General features: G+C 44.0%; 2 protein-coding genes across 7 annotated transcripts in view; one reads left to right on the forward strand and one right to left on the reverse strand.

Moving 5' to 3' along the window:
- Rpap2 (RNA polymerase II associated protein 2) overlaps positions 1-472 on the reverse strand; it is a 65580-nt gene extending 65108 nt beyond the window's left edge. Inside the window, exon 1 of one of the 3 annotated variants that reach the window (XM_075943100.1) lies at positions 307-472. Coding sequence is in view for 2 of the 3 variants with exons in the window: in XM_075943097.1 (XP_075799212.1) it covers positions 307-379 (73 nt within the window). In the remaining variant the exon portion in view is untranslated. The remainder of the gene's footprint in view (positions 1-306) is intronic. The other 2 variants (XM_075943097.1, XM_075943099.1) reach the window with 2 other exon arrangements.
- Positions 473-552: 80 nt separating this feature from the next.
- Glmn (glomulin, FKBP associated protein) overlaps positions 553-18094 on the forward strand; it is a 31774-nt gene continuing 14232 nt past the window's right edge. The window contains exons 1-7 of one of the 4 annotated variants that reach the window (XM_075942830.1): positions 553-642; positions 1542-1591; positions 2579-2704; positions 11072-11188; positions 11946-12054; positions 13303-13537; positions 16762-16864. In XM_075942830.1, coding sequence (XP_075798945.1) covers positions 1553-1591; positions 2579-2704; positions 11072-11188; positions 11946-12054; positions 13303-13537; positions 16762-16864 — 729 coding nt within the window. In that variant the 5' untranslated portion in view covers positions 553-642; positions 1542-1552. Of the gene's footprint in view, positions 810-1001; positions 1131-1541; positions 1592-2578; positions 2705-11071; positions 11189-11945; positions 12055-13302; positions 13538-16761; positions 16865-18094 lie in introns of those variants that run through there. The other 3 variants (XM_075942831.1, XM_075942829.1, XM_075942828.1) reach the window with 3 other exon arrangements.

The raw sequence follows: 18094 nt of genomic DNA on the forward strand, positions 1-18094 counted from the left end.
GTCTGGAATCTCAGAGACCCGGTACCAAAGCACAAGGTTCAAAGCAGCTGAATACCCCTCCCTGTCTCGGCCACTTGTTCCCTAGGGGTCCCGAGCCCAGCCACGCAGGGGGAGATCCTGAAACACCTGCGTAAGAGTGTGGGATTCTTGCGGGATTCTTTCCCCGACCGCACCAGGGAAGTGGTGGGGAGCCACCCGCCACCCGGAGCCCTCCCTCCCGGGGACGGCCTCGGCCAGCACTCTGCGCGTGCGTAGTACTCAAACCAGGGCCTCAGGGTCCACACCTGAAGAGGCTCGCGTTCCTACCTGCAGCCTTCCGGTGGGTGCTGGAGGCCCGGGCACTCGGGCCCAAACACTGAGGAGCAGCAGAGGCAGCCATGGGAAATGCTGTCGGAAGGCAAGGGGAGGGATTGCGCGGCGACCGCGAGGCTCCGCCTCCACGCGTTGCCCGGACCGGGCTGGGGGCGGGCCTACGGAGGGCGGGGCGAGCGCCGGAGGGGGCGGGCCAAGGGGGAGGAGCGAGTGCCGGAGGGGGCGGGCCAAGGGGGAGGAGCGAGCGCCGGAGGGGGCGGGCCCAGGAGTGCGGCCTGCGCTGGCCGAGGTGGTGGAGGAAGGAGGTGGAGAGAGCGCGCGGTCTGGCGGGTAGGTGGACGTGCTGGGTCGGGCTGGTCCGGGCTCTCTGGCCAGGATCCGCTCAGCACGCGGCTCGCCTACTAGGCCCCTTGAGGTGCTGGAGCCTGGATGCTCTGCCCAGCAGGAACAGGGAGACGGGGACAAATGGCTTCCTCTCGGCTCAGCCCATAGGCGCGGTAGGATGTGATTTTCCTGTCCTCTCCCGCGGGGCAGATTCCAGCCCCCTGCGGCACGGAGTCCTGGTCACCGTCGGTGGCCTTACCTTCCGTGATCTCACTGACTGGGATTGGTTGGTTACTCTGAGGAGGGCAGGTCCTCTAGAGGAGGGGTGGAGGGCATCGCAGTCTTTGACTTCTTTGGGTGACTTAATTGTGTTGGACTTCACTTTTTGTCAATGGGACATTTTAAAAAATCCCTAATGAATAGAATTTTTGTCCCAGGTCTACGGTTTGGATTTTTTTTTCATGAAAGGAATATTTTCCCCTGTTGGAAAAAAGGTTCTTCTAAGAAGTTCTCTCTAGGGTTCTCTTTCTTTATTCTCTTTTCATTCTTTCACAGTTATGCTTTTTAGGCAATACGATAAGGGCTTTAAAAATGCTTTATTAGCCGGGCGGTGGTGGCGCACGCCTGTAATCCCAGCACTCGGGAGGCAGAGGCAGGTGGATCTCTGGGAGTTCGAGGCCAGCCTGGTCTACAAGAGCTAGTTCCAGGACGGGCACCAAAGCTACAGAGAAACCCTGTCTTGAAAAACCAAAAAAAAAAAAAAAATGCTTTATTAGGCTAGCACACGAACGTTCAGTAATAGCATTTGAGCTGTAAAACTTTAATTGTGTTCACTGTATTTTCTAATAATTCAGAATGAAACATAATTTTCATGATATCACACAATTAACTGTGTTTTGTATTAGTTCATTTCAGAATGGCTGTGGAGGAACTTCAGAGCATAATAAAAAGATGCGTAAGTAGTTCCCTGAAAACAACTTCGAAAACTATGGGAAGTGCATATATTATCTTTAATTACGCTGTGGTCACTCATATTATTTGCCTTATCTAATTCCTGCTTTTTTGGATTTGTAAATAAACAGCATAAGATCAGGAAGGTAGGCTGGATTTTTTAAATTATTTTTTTATTTTTACACGTGTGGCCTTTAATCCTAGTAATTAGGAGGCAAAGGCAGGGGGATCTCTGTGAATTTGAGGGTGACCTGATCTACGTAGTGATTTTCAAGACAGCCAGGGCTATGTAGAGAGACCCTGTCTCATAAAAGAGGGGGGCTAGATAGATGGCTCAGTTGTTCTCACAGAGGACCTGGGTCTATTACCCAACACCCAGACCCTCTTCTGGCTTCCATGGGCACCAGGCACACACCTACTGTAGGCAAACACTCATATATATAAAATAAAAAAAATCCTAAACTCGTGTGTGTGTTTGCCACACACACACACACACACACTCACACACATTAAAAAATCCTCAACTCTCTGTGTGTGCAGGTGCTTATGGAAGCCCAAGGTGTCAGATCCACCTGGAGCCACCTCACCTGGGTGCTGGGAATTGAACTCAGGTCCTCTGTAAGAGCAACATATGCTCTTATCCACCCAGCCATTTCTCTAGCCCCAATATCCATTAATTTTAGACCTATGATTGTTTTCATAGGTTTCTTTAATACAGTAGGTTTAAGATCATGCATTGAGCCCTACTGACTCATGCTTATAACCACTATTCAGAGGCTGGGGCAAGAGGATCTGAAGTTTCCAGGTCAGCTTAAACTTCATCATGAGAGCCTGTTTCAAGGGCAAAATAAAGTCAATTGTTAAAATATTTATGTATTTATGCGCACTTTTTCTAGAATTTAAGGTTTTTTTTTTTCTTCCCAGAGACAAAATCAGGAACTCATTCATACCGAATCTATATTTGCATCTGTACTTTTTTCTATTTTAACAGCAAATCCTAGAGGAGCATGATTTTAAAGAAGAGGATTTTGGCCTCTTCCAGTTAGCAGGCCAAAGATGCATCGAGGACGGGCATGTAGACCAGCTGCTGGAAATTATTCAAGACGAAAAGAACAAGGTGAGCACACTTTGTGTCTACTTTTCAGTCTCTAGTTGGGAAGGGAATGATACATTGTTGTTACTCATTAATCCTCTTAGTTATCTTTAGCGTCTTAGTTACTTCTCTACTGCTGTGATGAGACACCATGACCAAGGCATTTTAGATTACCCGGTCTCTGAGGCTGGGTGCCGCAGGAGTCAGCGTAGTCCCACAGTGGCTGTCCCCTGCTAGGTGCCTCAGCAGTCCCGTCTGGCCCCAGAAGCCAGAAAGGGCTGCTGGTCCTCGGTCACAATGAAAGCTTTAGGGAATCGGGTTCTGATGATAGTGAAGGAGGCAGCAGCAGCTGCAGCTCACCGCGTACAGGCTAGAGGAAGGAAAGGCGAAGGGACAAAAGCTGTGACCTTCCTTCTGTATCCTTCCTGTCTGTGCACTTAGGACACCCCTGCATGTGAGGCTCCCTATTGAGACTGTAATCAACTATAACATACTTTTATAGTTCCCAGCACAATTTTGTGAGGATTTGTTTTTGAGACAGTCTTTAGCCCGTGCTGCCCTAGTGTTTTTAAAACTCACTGTGGTTTTTGTTGTGTGTTTGTGGTGTGTGTGGGGAGTATGTACATGTTTGTGTGAGTGCGTGTCAAGGTTAGAAATTGACATTGAGTGCTTTCTCCATCTCTTCCCGTCTTTTGAAACAATGTTTCTCACTGAACCTGGAGCTCATAGACTGGTCTAGGCTGGGTGGCCAACATCTAGAGATCTGCCTCTGTACTTCCCCAGTGCTTGGATGACCAGTGCTTGCTGGTTTGTCTAGCTTTCCCTAACGCTTTGATTACCATTGCCTGCTGGTGTGCCTAGCTTCCCCAGTGCTTAGATTACCAGTGCATGCCTGTGTCCCTAGCTTTTTGTGCGGGTTCTGGGTATCTGAACACAGGTTCTCATTTTGTGCAGCAAGTATTTTACCGACTGAGCCATCCCTCTGGTCCCTCGCTCTGCATTTTTGAGTTTTCTTGATTTTCCCAATCACATTATCAAAGGATAACTTCTGACAATACTTTTAGTTGCTATCAATACTAAAGTCACTAATCTTTAAGTTTGTGCCAGATGCTTTCCATATGCTACCTTATTGAGCCTTCCAGCCTCTCATCAGATAGGCACTGCCATTAAACTCATCTTGTAACACCTACAACTCTAAGCTACTAAAAGGCTAGGGGGAGGACTACTTGAGCACACAAGTTCAAGACCTCCAGGGCAATATGATAAAAGAAAAAACAATCACTATATAGATAAGAAGCAATCACTGAAAGATACCTCAGCTTTTATGTTACATCCATAATTCAGATATTTGGAGCTCTTGACTCCTGTGCTGGATTTGGGCTTAAAAGAAAGTTTCTTTCTTTCTTTTTTGAGACCGGATGGCCTCAAATTGGCTACATAGTTGAGGATGACCTTGAACTCATTATTCTACTACCCCCACCTGAGATCACAGCTGTGTACCACAACAACAGGTTTTCACGGTGCTGGGGACTGAGCCCAGAGCTTTGTGCATGCTAGGCAAGCACTCTACCGCCTGAGCTGTGGCCCCAGACTTACAAGAAAATTGGGAAAGAATAAAAGAGATGTTGATTATGGGGAATGAGAGCGGGTGAGCCGTAAAGGACGGCTGACTTGTTTTGTTTTATGGTTTGTTTTTTTTTTTTGGTTTTTCGAGACAGGGTTTCTCTGTGGTTTTGGAGCCTGTCCTGGAACTAGCTCTTGTAGACCAGGCTGGTCTCGAACTCACAGAGATCCACCTGCCTCTGCCTCCCAAGTGCTGGGATTAAAGGTGTGCACCACCACCGCCCCGCTGGCTTGTTTGTTTTTCTGTGTTTTTGTTGTTTGGTATTTGCATCTGCAATACAGGATGTGATCTCAATTTTTAAAAGAAGCAGCCCAAGTTGAAGATGCAAGAAAGTTGCCGTTGAGAATTTTTATCTTTTAAGACAGCAGATATTCAGATGTAGATTTGTATGTGACTCTTTAAGATTAGGTCATTAAAGCATAAAGGGCAGGGGAGATTCTGAGTTCACAAGAGACAGAAAAGAGGCCTAGGATCTCGTCTTTTAAAATTTTTTGGGTAGGAGTATGATGTGCATGTGTGTGTGTGTCCATGTTTGTACACGTGAGTGTGGGCGTAGGCACACCGTGGTGAGAGTATGATGTGTGTGTGTGTCCATGTTTGTACACGTGAGTGTGGGCGTAGGCACGCCGTGGTGAGAGTATGATGTGTGTGCATGTGTGTGTCCATGTTTGTACACGTGAGTGTGGGCGTAGGCACGCCGTGGTGAGAGTATGATGTGTGTGCATGTGTGTGTCCATGTTTGTACACGTGAGTGTGGCATAGGCTCGCTGTGGTGTATATCAGAGGTCAGAGATGTGTCCTCATCATGAGTCCCTTTGTTGTTCTGGCCATATAAGCTGGCCCTCGAGTGCCCCCAGATTTCCGTCTTTGCTCCCATCTTGCAATAGCGACACCGGGACACTCGCGTACCGCCATGCCCAGCAACACCAGGACACACGCACACTGCTGTGCCCAGCAACACCAGGACTCACACACACTGCTGTGCCCAGCAACACCAGGACTCACACACACTGCTGTGCCCAGCAACACCAGGACACATGCACACCGCCATGCCCAGTAACACCAGGACACACGCAACTGCCACGCCCAGCAACATCAGGATGCATGCACATTGCCGGGCCCAGTGTTTACTGGGGTTCTAGGAATCTGAATGCAGGTCCTCAGGCTTGCTTGTAAACACTGCCCCCCTCCCCCAGCCATTGTCCCAGCCCTTAGCGGCCCTCTGTGTCAGCGAGGCAGAGGAGGAAGGAGAGCATGGCATATTGGTCCTCAGGTATTTTGTGGCTGAGTGGTTTATTTTTAGTATGTTTCTAAATAGTTAATGGGATAGATTTAAAGATAGTGAGGTTTAGGCTTAGTGTCTTGAAAATCACTTTTGTACTCTATAATCTGACAACAATAGGGTCCAGATTTCAATACAACATTGAACACTTGTAGGGGGAGGAAACTTGTTCATTTCCTGGCCACCCAGACTCCTGAAATAATCACACAGAAACTATATCATTTGCAATACTGCTTGGCCAATAGCTTAGACGTGTTTCTAATTAGCTCTTATATCCTAAACTAACCCATCTCTATTAATCTGTGCATCACTGTAAGGTTGTGGCCTACCAGCAAAGTTTCAGCGGGCTCTGGCAGAGGCTTCTGTCTCCTGTGGCAGCTACATGGATTCTCTCTGACTCCACTTTCTCTCTATATATATCTCTTTCAGCCTGGCTTTACTCTGTTAAGCCACTGACCAAAAGCAGCTGCTTTATTAACCAATGACAATAAAACATATTCACAGCATAAATCACCTCGCACATCAAGCATTGATTACAGTTTGATTTTCTTGCCAGATGCCTGATTTACTACTAATCTGTCTGTGCTAGTGTTTTTAAAAGCCATACGAAGATGGACTTGTCGTAAGACCCTGTAATGTATACTTTAACACCTGCTTCTCTCCTGGCCAGGGCCACTGTCCTGTGCAGTGTAGGACATTCAGCAGCACTGGCCTCTACCTGTTGTACCCATAGCACCCTCTCTACCAACACCAATCAAAAGTCTTTAGACCTTGCCAAGTATCCCCTGGGAACTTAAGAGCAAAACTGCCCCCAATGAAAAGTGACTGGAACACGTGGGTAAGCCATGGGCTTGGAACTGGAGAGATGTAAGCTCTGGTTCTGTCACCGTCTCATGTAAGGAGGGACAGTTGTGCTGCTTAGTGTCAAAGCATTGCAGAGGTATGTCAGGGGTAGGAGTCGGGAGGCAGAGGCGGGTGGATCTTTGAGTTCGATGCCAGCCTGGTTTTTAAGTCTGTATCTAATTCTTCCTGTATACTGATTTATTCTTTCCCTCCCTAACAAAGACCATGAGATAGTTAACGCTAGAGTCTATAAATTCTGAAAGACATCATTCTACAGTGCCTGGTAAGCTTGTAGCTGATGTTTATAAAATGTTTAGCTAAAATTCAGGATAGGCAAGATGGCTAATGGGTAAAATCACTTGCCACCAAGTGTAGCGATTTGAGTTTATTGTTGAGATCAACAACCTCCAACTTGTCCTCTGACCTCCACACACATGCTGCTTCATATGTGCATGCACGTACACACACACACACACTACATACACACTACACACATACACACATACTACATACACACACACTACATACACACTACACACACACACATACTACATACACACACTACATACACACACACACTACATACACACACTACACACATACATACACATACTACATACACACACTACATACACACACTACATACACACTACACACATACATACATACTACATACACATACACACTACACACACACTACACACATACACACACTACATACACACACTACATACATACACACTACACACATACACACATACTACATACACACACTACATACATACACACACTACACACATACACACTACATACACACTACACACATACATACATACTACATACACATACACACTACACACACACTACACACATACACACACTACATACACACACTACATACATACACACTACACACATACACACATACTACATACACACACTACATACATACACACACTACACACATACACACTACATACACACACTACATACATACACACACTACACACACAATACATACACACATACACACATACTACATACACACACACTACATACACACACACACTACATACACACACTACACACACACATACTACATACACACACTACACACACACTACACACATACACACATACTACATACATACACACACTACACACACTACACACATACACACATACTACATACACACACACTACATACACACACACTACATACACACACTACACACACACTACACACATACACACATACTACATATACACACATACACTACATACATACACGCTACATACACACATACACACTACATACACACACTACATACATACACACATGCACTACATACATACACGCTACATACACACTACATACACACACACACTACATACATACACATTTAAACAGTCCTTTAACTCAGATATATTAAGAGTTTGGCTGGCTATCGTACAGGATCACTTGAAGGAAGTGGAGCTGGGAAAGTGCTGTGCACAGGCTATGGCCGTTTTGCTTTTTAAGCTTAAGGATAATTGAATTAGAGTTTAAGAGGAAGCCTTTCTAGGCCAAGCAAGCTGTAATCTCAGCAGCTGCCCAGGGAATAGAAAAGAAACAAAAGCCTGGGCTTAAGCTAAGCTGGCCTAGAGGTCAGCCACGTGGTAGCAGGCAGCCATATGGCGAGAACTGGCGCTGTAGAGAAAGCAAAGAAGCCCACAGTTCCAGAAAAAGTATGTCAGGGCTCTGGCCAGCATCGGAAAGAAACAGAAGAGGAAGAAAGATGCTAAGCTCCATGGAGGACTGTGCAGGGCCAGGGGCTCTGGGAAGGGAAAGTCAGATGTCATTAAGGAACTAATTATCCTGCCTATCTAGGAGCCAGATTTTAAAAGGTGAATTTACTCTAATTCAATAATTCAGATCTGGGAAGTGGTGGTACATGCCTTTAATCCCAGCATTTGGGCGGCAGAGGCCGGCGGATCTCTATGCAGCCTAGTATCCTAGTCTGCAGAGTCAGTTCCAGGACAGACGGGGCTGTTAAACACGGAAACTCTGTCTAAAAAAAAAAAAAAAGGAAAGAAAAAAGAAAGGAAAAGAGTACTTAATATTTAAAGTAATATTTTAAAACTTAGTTACTAATTCATAACATGAATTCTTGACTAGTAAAAGTCAAGCTATGCCACAAAAAAAAAAAATAGAGGAAAACAGAACATCAAAGCAGGATAATTCGCTGTACTTAAAAGCTAACAGGCATTATCTAGCCTTTATTGTATACCTCCTTTGTTCGCTACCTTGGTCAACAAGACCTGCTGTGTTACTTTGTAACAGGTTCTGTGCTTGCTACTGGCATTAGATGTAACAATGAACAAAATAGTCTCTGCCCAGAAGAACTCCAGTATTCTGTTCTTTTGGTTAGTAACAGGCTTCTCTGTATAGTCCTACCGTCCTGGAGCTCCTATTTAGATCAAACTGGCCTTGAACTCACAGAAATCCTTCTACCTTTGTCTCCTAAATTATGGATTTAAAGGCATGTGGCATCACACCTGGCTTACAATGTGACATTCTAACATACATAAGAAGAGTGGAAGTGTAATATAGAGAGAGGAAACTAAACCCACGGTGAAGGAGATGGACTGTGTGAGGAGATCTGAAAGAAGTAGGGGTGTGAGTTACAGCGCTCTCTGAGATACAAGTGCTGGGCAGCAGACATAACCAGCACTGAAAGAATATTCAGTGAGATACCTGGGCAGGGAGATGGCTCTGGAACCCATGTAAAGGTGGAAGCAAAGGAGATTCCACAGGTTGTTCCTGGAGCTCCACCTGTGCTCGATGGCGTGTGTCCTCCCCCATCATACACACCGACACACAGAGACACAAAGAGAGTAATAATAATGTATGTATATGTACGAGTGTGTATGTGTGTGTGTGTGTGTGTGTGTGTGTGTGTGTGTCTGTGTCTGTCTGTCTGTGTGGTATTTGGGGGTTTTTGTTTTTTCAAGACAGAGTTTCTCTGTAGCTTTGGAGTCTGTCCTGGAACTAGTAGTTAGCTCTTGTAGATTAGGCTGGCCTCAAACTCACAGAGATCCGCCTGCCTCTGCCTCCTGAGTGCTGGGATTAAAGGTGTGAGCCACCACTACCCAGCCTAATAATGAATGTTTTTAATGATAATTGAATTCTTAGATTTTGTTCATTAAAATTTGTACTTCATTTTCTACCATATTCTAAGCATCAATTTCATTGAATGAAAAGAGAAAGGTGAATTTTTAAAAACTGACATGACTATAGATCTCTAATGTGCTTCAATTCAGACCTTCAGACAGTAAAAGATAGACAGCCGCCTTTCGTCCGAGTCAGTGTATTTGGGTATTTCTATCACAGTGTTGGGAGCCTGTGAAAGCACAGTGTCATGGGTGGCCGACTGGGGAGAACACTCGGGTCTAGGAACGCAAGACCAGCACGGGGAGCATCTTAAGACCTTGTCTCAAAACAAGAACAACCAAAGCAAATAATTGTCAGAAAGGCACCTTTAATATTTATGCTGTAGCTTGATAAAAACACCCACGTGTCTGACTGATCCAAGCAAAGCTGACGACAATTCCTCTCTGTGAGGGGTCTTCACAGCTTGATAAAGCTCCTTGAATTTCTCTAAGGCTTTGGGGATCGTCACATGCACACACTGCTGTTTGAGAGCCTTGGTTGGTAGGGATCCTCATACACACATGAGATTTTTCTCTGATGTGTTAGAACCTAGCGTATTAGATGCTGTGTGTATGGTATGTACTAATGACTGAAAGAAAACAGAGCTGAGATACATTGTTAATTTTGAAAATCTGGTTCTGAGATGAATGCGAATCATTAATTGTAAAGATAAACTTTTGTGTGGGGTGCATTTGACATGTGTTTGAAAAGAAGAAAACTGCCTGGCAGTGGTGGTGCGTGTCTTTAATCCCAGCACTCAGGAGGCAGAAGCAGGCAAATTTCTGTGAGTTTGAGTTTACAGAGTGAGTTCGAGGACAGCTAGGGCTACATAGAGAAACCCTGTCTCAAGAAAAAAAAGAAAGAAAGAAAAGAAAGTTATGTGTGGGAGAGAATAAAAATGAAGTCACATATCTATCTATCTATCTATCTATCTATCTATCTATCTATCTATCTATCTATCTATCTAGTAGGTAGGTAGGTGGATAGATAGATAGATAGATAGATAGATAGATAGATAGATAGATAGATAATGTGACTTCATTTTTCTTCATTCAGAAAGATAGATAGAAAGAAACAAAGAATTTTATTTAGAGAATGTCCAAAGAACTGCGAACAGTTTACAGGCATTGATAGTCTGGTCTTCCTTTTGAATCAAGAGAAGCAAATTCTCTGTGGAAGCTAAGTACCTGCTTGTCCTGAGCAAATCAACTATCTTGTCAGAAGTGACGGAACTGTTTAGGTCCTAGGAAGATGTAGTTGCTGGGTGAAAGTGGAGGTCGTTCTGTCTCCCTCGGTGAAAACATTAAAAGCGTTTGAGCCGGTGATGGCTGCTGTGAGCCCAGAGGACAGTGGTGACATGTGAGCCTCACCAGCCTGGCCTCTGCTCCCTTAGTCAGGCAGCACCAAGAGTTCTCTAGACAACTGTGTCTACTCTGCCATGCTTTGCAGACCGTCATCAAGTCCATGGGCTGGAATCTTGTTGGTCCTGTTGTCCGCTGCCTCCTGAGGAACGGGGAAGAGGATGAAAGGAAGGACTGTTTGCTGGTGTTTGACTTACTAGTGAAGGTGAGTCAGGGAAGACCTGGTTCCATCCGTCGGAGCAGCAGCACTGCAGGGCCCTGCCTGTCGGGCCTTGTTCAATTACTCTTCTGCAATGCCCAGGTGCTTGGCTGGACGGGTGGGCAGTTCCATCTCGCATTTTCCAAAGTTTCCAGATGTAAGAATTATCCAGTCTGAGATTCTGTAAAGGGCTATAAGCCTCTAATTTAACACGTGTTCTCATTATACAGACGAAGTGAGTGTTGTTAAACTGGTTTGCTGCCATGCTGACCCTTGTGCACATTAGACCCAGAATCAGATTTTAGTGCCGCTTGAGACATGCAAGCTGAAAGGATTATAAGGGGTGTGAGGGAAGGGAGTGGGGAGGATGGAGGAGGTGTGTGGGGATCAACAATAGAGTTTGTTTGAAAATCCCGTGATGAAACCTAATGTGGAAACTAGAGACTGGAGGCGCACACACAAGTGATTGTTAGGGAAGAGACACTTCCTTCAGATAGTGTGGGTGTTGGTTCTGAGGATTCTCAAAAGCAAGGCGGTGAGGTGGCTGTCAGGGTGCACCACAAATCTCCTGTTCAGAAAGAACCAAAGGGGCCCTTCGTCTACAGCAGCCAACAGGAGGCACGGTCTCTGAAGATCCTTTTAACAATTTCTAGGGCATAAGCAAATGTAACTGTATTTCTCAGTATGTCTTCTTTAAAATGGTAATCATGTGGCTTTAAATACAACTTGTATTAAACAGGTTCAATTGTGAATATTTTTATAGTTATGTAACCCAAAGGAATTGTTGTTGGGTTTGCTTGAACTCATTGAAGAGCCCTCTGGAAAACAGATTTCCCAAACTATTCTTCTTTTACTTCAACCACTACAGACAGGTAATGAGAATTTGATATCCAAGTATTTCTTATTGTATTTGCATATGTACCTTGATGTTTGCCCCTAAATGTGGACAGTCACTGAGTGCCCTGCCCCTGGGCTACTCCAGCAGAGCCGTGGGAATGCTGTGAGGTGCCTGGAAGGTGCTGCTCAGTCAGTACTTTGACAACTCGTTAGCTAGCTTTCATTTTTTAATTAAAAAATTTTTTACATGTATGAGTGTTTTGTCTGAATGCATATCTGCACACTACTTGTGTGCCTGGTGTACTTTAAGGCCAGAAATGGGTATCATTTCCTTTGAACTGGAGTTAGAGTGGCTTGTGAGCCTCCACATGGGTGCTGGGAACAGAACCCAGGTCCTCTAGAAAAGCAGCCAGTGCTCTTAACCACTAAGCCATCTCTCTAGGTCCCTGGCTAGATCTCTTCTGCACAGTTTATAGTTAGGATTTTCCCTCTAAGCATATTTAGTGGTCAGCTGTGACCTGTAGCATTCAATCTGGAATGGCAGCAGGGTGTTGCTCAGCTTCCGGTTTGGGAGGTTGGAGTGGAAAGGTCTGTCTAGAGAGTGAAACGAGGCATGGAGAACGAGAAAGCTTTGTGGCTTAGTATTGGCAAATAATATGCCTGAGCAGTCAAGACAAACACTTTTCCATGAAAGAAGTTATTTCCATTTTAGAAATCATATACACTTCAGAATGTGATAGGGACCTGGACATTAGAATAAATTCATTTAAATCTGAATGTCAACCAACCTTATACTTCTCAAATATTCAAAATCTTCTAAGGGCACAAAAAGTTCTGTAATACTTTTATCCATTTTATAGTGCTATGTAATTTTCCATTCATATTTTGTGCTTATAATCAAAAGTAAGAAAAAAATAACCAGTTATAGAAACACTTTATTAGTTGATTTTCTTAATGCTGTGTCCAAGTGCCTGGCACCTGGCAGTCTGAGGAGGAACTGTTGATGTAGGTTAGGGATGCAGTGGGGGACATGGTGGATACAGTCCATCGCGGTGGTGGCAGGAGAGGAAGAATGTTGGTCTGTCATGGTGGGGAGGCACGGTGGCAGTAGTGAGAAGTGCTTGGTCATAGTGAGAGAGTGGTGAGCTCGGCCACACCACCTCACAGCCTGCCTCCAGTGATACTTCTCTCAGCAAGGCTCTGCCTGCTAAAGATCCAGAACCTTCTAAATGCTGACTTCCTCTTGTCCTGTGTGCAGCTGCTTACGCTTGTTTCTGTTGCAGTTATTCAGAAGCTCCCCAACAAGGTATACTCAGTTGGATTGGCATTGTCCACCCTTTGGAGTCAACTGTCTCTTCTCCCTGTGCCGTACTCTAAGGAACAAATACAGACAGATGATTATGGCCTTTGTCAGTGCTGCAAGGCCTTAACAGAGTTCATGAGACCTTTTGTGAAAGAAGCGACTGATAACAAAGAAAACAAGGAAAATGAAAAGTTAAAAGATGAATTACTAAAATTGTAAGTCTGTTTTGAAGGACATCTCATAGTGGAGTGAGTAATTGGTAGCTCAGTTACCCTGTGTTTCTTATTGGTACATAGAAATCTTGTTTTGGATTTTGAATTTCAGACAGACATGATGTTGACCTGGTGAATCATGAATGTGTAGTGAGGCACTGACGGTATAAAATCAAACCTTTATCGTGGCTGTGCAGGGAGGCACTGACGGTATAAAATCAAACCTTTATCGTGGCTGTGCAGGGAGGCACAGTATAAAATCAAACCTTTATCGTGGCTGTGCAGGGAGGCACTGACGGTATAAAATCAAACCTTTATCGTGGCTGTGCAGGGAGGCACTGATGGTATAAAATCAAACCTTTATCGTGGCTGTGCAGGGAGGCACTGACGGTATAAAATCAAACCTTTATCGTGGCTGTGCAGGGAGGCACAGTATAAAATCAAACCTTTATCGTGGCTGTGTAGTGAGGCACTGATGGTATAAAATCAAACCTTTATCGTGGCTGTGCAGGGAGGCACAGTATAAAATCAAACCTTTATCGTGGCTGTGCAGGGAGGCACTGACGGTATAAAATCAAACCTTTATCGTGGGTGTGCAGGGAGGCACTGACGGTATAAAATCAAACCTTTCACTTCATTTACTTTCACCCATCACAGCCAGCAATGCTGAAAGTGGGAGCAGTAGGGTATTTAACTCAGGGAGTTTGTTCTGTCTGGGGAATGCATCTGAAAGCAGCAGAGGACCACCAGGCAGTTGAGCATCTATCCCGACCTCAGATTCAGCCACGTGCTCACCATGGGTTCTGACTAAACAGCGCCCATCAGTTGGCATAGGGATGGTCTAAACGAGGGTGTGCCATCAGCATAGAATCGCCTCCAGACTTGAAGACGGGCAGTTATACAAGGGGAGACAGACCTTGATGGGGGAGTGTCATATATCAATCTGTTGATTTCATTGGTTAAGCAATAAAGAAACTGCTAGGCCCATTGGAGAGGCCCACCCTTAGGTGGGTGGAGTAGACAGAACAGAATGCCAGGAGGAAGAGGAAGTGAGGTCAGACTCCACAGCTCTGCTCTCCAGAGCAGACGTAGGAGAGACGCCATGCTACCTGCTCCAGGGAAGACGCACGCTATGAAGCTCCGACCCAGGATGGACTTAGGCTAGAATCTTCCCGGTAAGCGCACCTAGGGGCGCTACACAGATGATTAGAAATGGGCCAGAGCAGTGTTTAAAAGAATACAGTGTCCGTGTAATTATTTCGGGGCATAAGCTAGCCGAGCCAGCCAGGTGGCTGGGGTCTTGGGGACGCAGCCTCGCCGCCGCTCATATTACTACAAGACCTGGATAAGGTGGTGCTCAGGAGCTGAGGCAGGAGGATGGCGAGATGAAAGCCAGAGCTACAGTTACAGAATAACCTGTCTCAAAAAAAAAAATCAAAACATTTTAACCCTCCAAAACAAATAACAGACACCATAAGAAGAAAGAAAACGCAATAAAATTCCTAAGTAATCTTTGCATACTTGTGACCTATCAAAATATTTTCATTAGATTGGGCTAATTGGGAAAATTATTTCTCACAACTTTTCTCATGTGACTCCGCTAAGAAATCTTAAATTGTAAATTATACATGGAACTTGTATTTAAACATATCTTGGACATATCTTTTTCTAGTTTGGGAAACTAATGCTATTGTTAAATCTTAAATTGTAAATTATACATGGAATTTGTATTTAAACATATCTTGGACATATCTTTTTCTACTTTGGGAAATTAATGCTATTGTTAAGTCTTAAATTGTAAATTATACATGGAATTTCTATTTAAACATATCTTGGACACATCTTTTTCTAGTTTGGGAAACTAATGCTATTGTTAAATCTTAAATTATAAATTATACATGGAATTTGTATTTAAAAATATCTTGGACATATCTTTTTCTAGTTTGGAAAATTACTGCCATTGTTACTTTTCTATTTTGCAGGATTAGGGCATTTAAGGTTGGTTTTTATGAGGCAATTTGTTTGTCGTTTAAGAAACTTTTTTTTTTAAAGGCTGTTTTAAAGAACTAGAAAAGACTTAGTCACAGAATAAAGTTGGATTAAAAATAAAGTAACTGGGCAATAGTGGCTTACACCTTTCATCCCAGCATTTGGGAGGTAGAGGCAGGTGGATCTCTGAGAAACGGAATTGAATCTCAGCATATGGAGCCTACTCAGGCATTCTTGTGTTTTCCCCATTACTGTTACTAATGAGATTGGATTCATGCTTTTTTAAAAGAGGTCTATTTTTATTTTATTAGATTTATTTATTTATTATGTACAACATTATGCCTGCAGGCCAGAAGAGGGCACCAGGTCTCATCACAGGTGATTGTGAGCCATCAAGTGGTTGCTGAGAATTGAACTCAGCACCTTTGGAAAAGTAGCCAGTGCTCTTAACCTCTGAGCCATCTCTCCAGCCCAGGATTCATGTTTTAGACACATTATTATTGGTGCTTGCCTTAGGCCATTTGTGCTACTAAAATAAAATATGAGTTGATTTATAATAAAATAGTAGCACAATTCTAGACTAGGAAGTTTAACATGGGGTGCTAGGACCTAGTGGAAGAGTAGCGGATTCCAGCAAGCTGAGCTCCTCTTCTGAAAACAGCACAGTCCTTCTCCTGAGGGTGAGCCCTCGGACTGGTCACCTTTCAGAGGTCCCACTTTGATGTGGGGGTGTCATATATCAATCTGTTGATTTCATTGGTTAAGCAATAAAGAAACTGCTAGGCCCATTTGATAGGCCCACCCTTAGGTGGGTGGAGTAAACAGAACGGAAGGCTGGGAGAAAGAAGCTGAGTCAGAGAGTCGCCATGATTCTCCCACTCCAGGCAGATGCAGGTTAAGATCATTCCTGGTAAGCCAGCTCGTGGGCTACAGCAGATTATTAGAAATGGGCTAGTCCAGGTGCGAGAGCTAGCCTAGAAGAGGCTAGATAGAAATGGGCCAAGCGGTGTTTAAAAGAATATAGTTTCCGTGTAATTATTTCGGGTAAAGCTAGTTGTGGGGGCTGCCGGGTGCCGGGGACGTAGCCCCGCTGCTCCTACTACTACACCAGTTGTTAATACTGTGACAATGACAATGATTTTCGCCTAAGTCAAGCAGTGCGTATCTTTCATGTAAAGCTGGACCTGAATGCTGTGTTTGGGATACTGACCCATAATTACCTATTTCTTATGCCTTAGCTGTTGCAAGTGCTTGAAGTGCCCTTTGCTGACAGCACAATTCCTTGAACAGTCTGAAGAAGTTGGAAAGGACCCTTTTTGGAGTTTTGCATCTGAAATAATAGTAAGTACAGCCAGTCAAATCTGCTATAATACTTGCTGTAATCTTAAATTTTATCCTTCTATATTCTGATCTATTTCATATGAGCATGTAAGTTGATAATTTACTAATAGGGTAATGTGTAACTTTTTTAGAACACAGATAAACAGCATGGCAATTAAACAGTAACTTGTTATCCAAAGCCTTGCAAATGTTTCTACTTAGTATGTTAATAAATAGGAATATATATATACACATATAAGGTCTTGAATGGTTATATCATATATACACCTGTGTATTTTTCCTCTTAACATTATAATATAAATCATTGCTATTGATTTAGTAGTATTTTTTTTAAATTGTGTGTGTGTGTTTGCTTGAATGTGTGTGTGTTTGCCTGAATGTGTCTGTGTACCACATGCATGTAGGACCTGTGGAAGCCAGAAGAGGTTTTGGTTGTTAGCCAGCACGTGGGTGCCAGGAGTTGAGCTGGATCCTTTAGAAGAGCACCCAGGCCCCATCTCAGTGTAGCGTTGAGGTTAAGCAGTTACCACCGTCACCTCCAGAACATGGCTGTCCCCTGAAGGTCTGCACTTGTGAAGCCTGCCCCTCTCATCCTCTGCCCTGTCACTGCCCAGCATCCACCGCTCTCTCTGAAGCACTTATATTTTTTTCATGTTGAAATGGTTCCTGTCTTTCTCTCTTTTTATTTTTAGTTTTTTTGGAGACAGGGTCTCACTACATAACTCTGGCTGTACTAGAACTCTCCCCGTAGATCAAGCTGGTCTTGAACTCAGAGATCCACCTGTCTCTGTCTCCAAGTGCTAAGATTAAAGGCGCATGCCACCATGTCCAGCTTCATTTGTGTTGTAAAGTTACTCATTTTATTTTATTACAAAGTGTATGACTTTTTTATGTGCACCACAGGTGTTCAACAGCCAAGGAGGCCAGAAGAGAGTATTGGATCTCTTGGAATTATGAATGGTTGCAAGCTGCAGGAGCAGCCAGTGCTCCTCACTGCTAAGCCATCCCTCCAGCCCCCTGTAGTAGTTTGCTCTAGCTCACGCTAAAGCCCTCTGTCTAGCAATCAGACAGTCTGGCTGTCAACAAAACTCATTTGTGTGGATACTTTATTAATTTTAGTCTCAAAATTTATCTTGATGTTTCAAAATAAGTATGTAAATAAGTAAATAAAACAAAGCAAAAAAAGCAGTCTGAATATGTCAGTCCCATCAGGGCAATCTTTTGAATAAC

This window comes from Microtus pennsylvanicus, chromosome 12 (assembly GCF_037038515.1).
Source record: "Microtus pennsylvanicus isolate mMicPen1 chromosome 12, mMicPen1.hap1, whole genome shotgun sequence".
NCBI lineage: Eukaryota > Metazoa > Chordata > Mammalia > Rodentia > Cricetidae > Microtus > Microtus pennsylvanicus.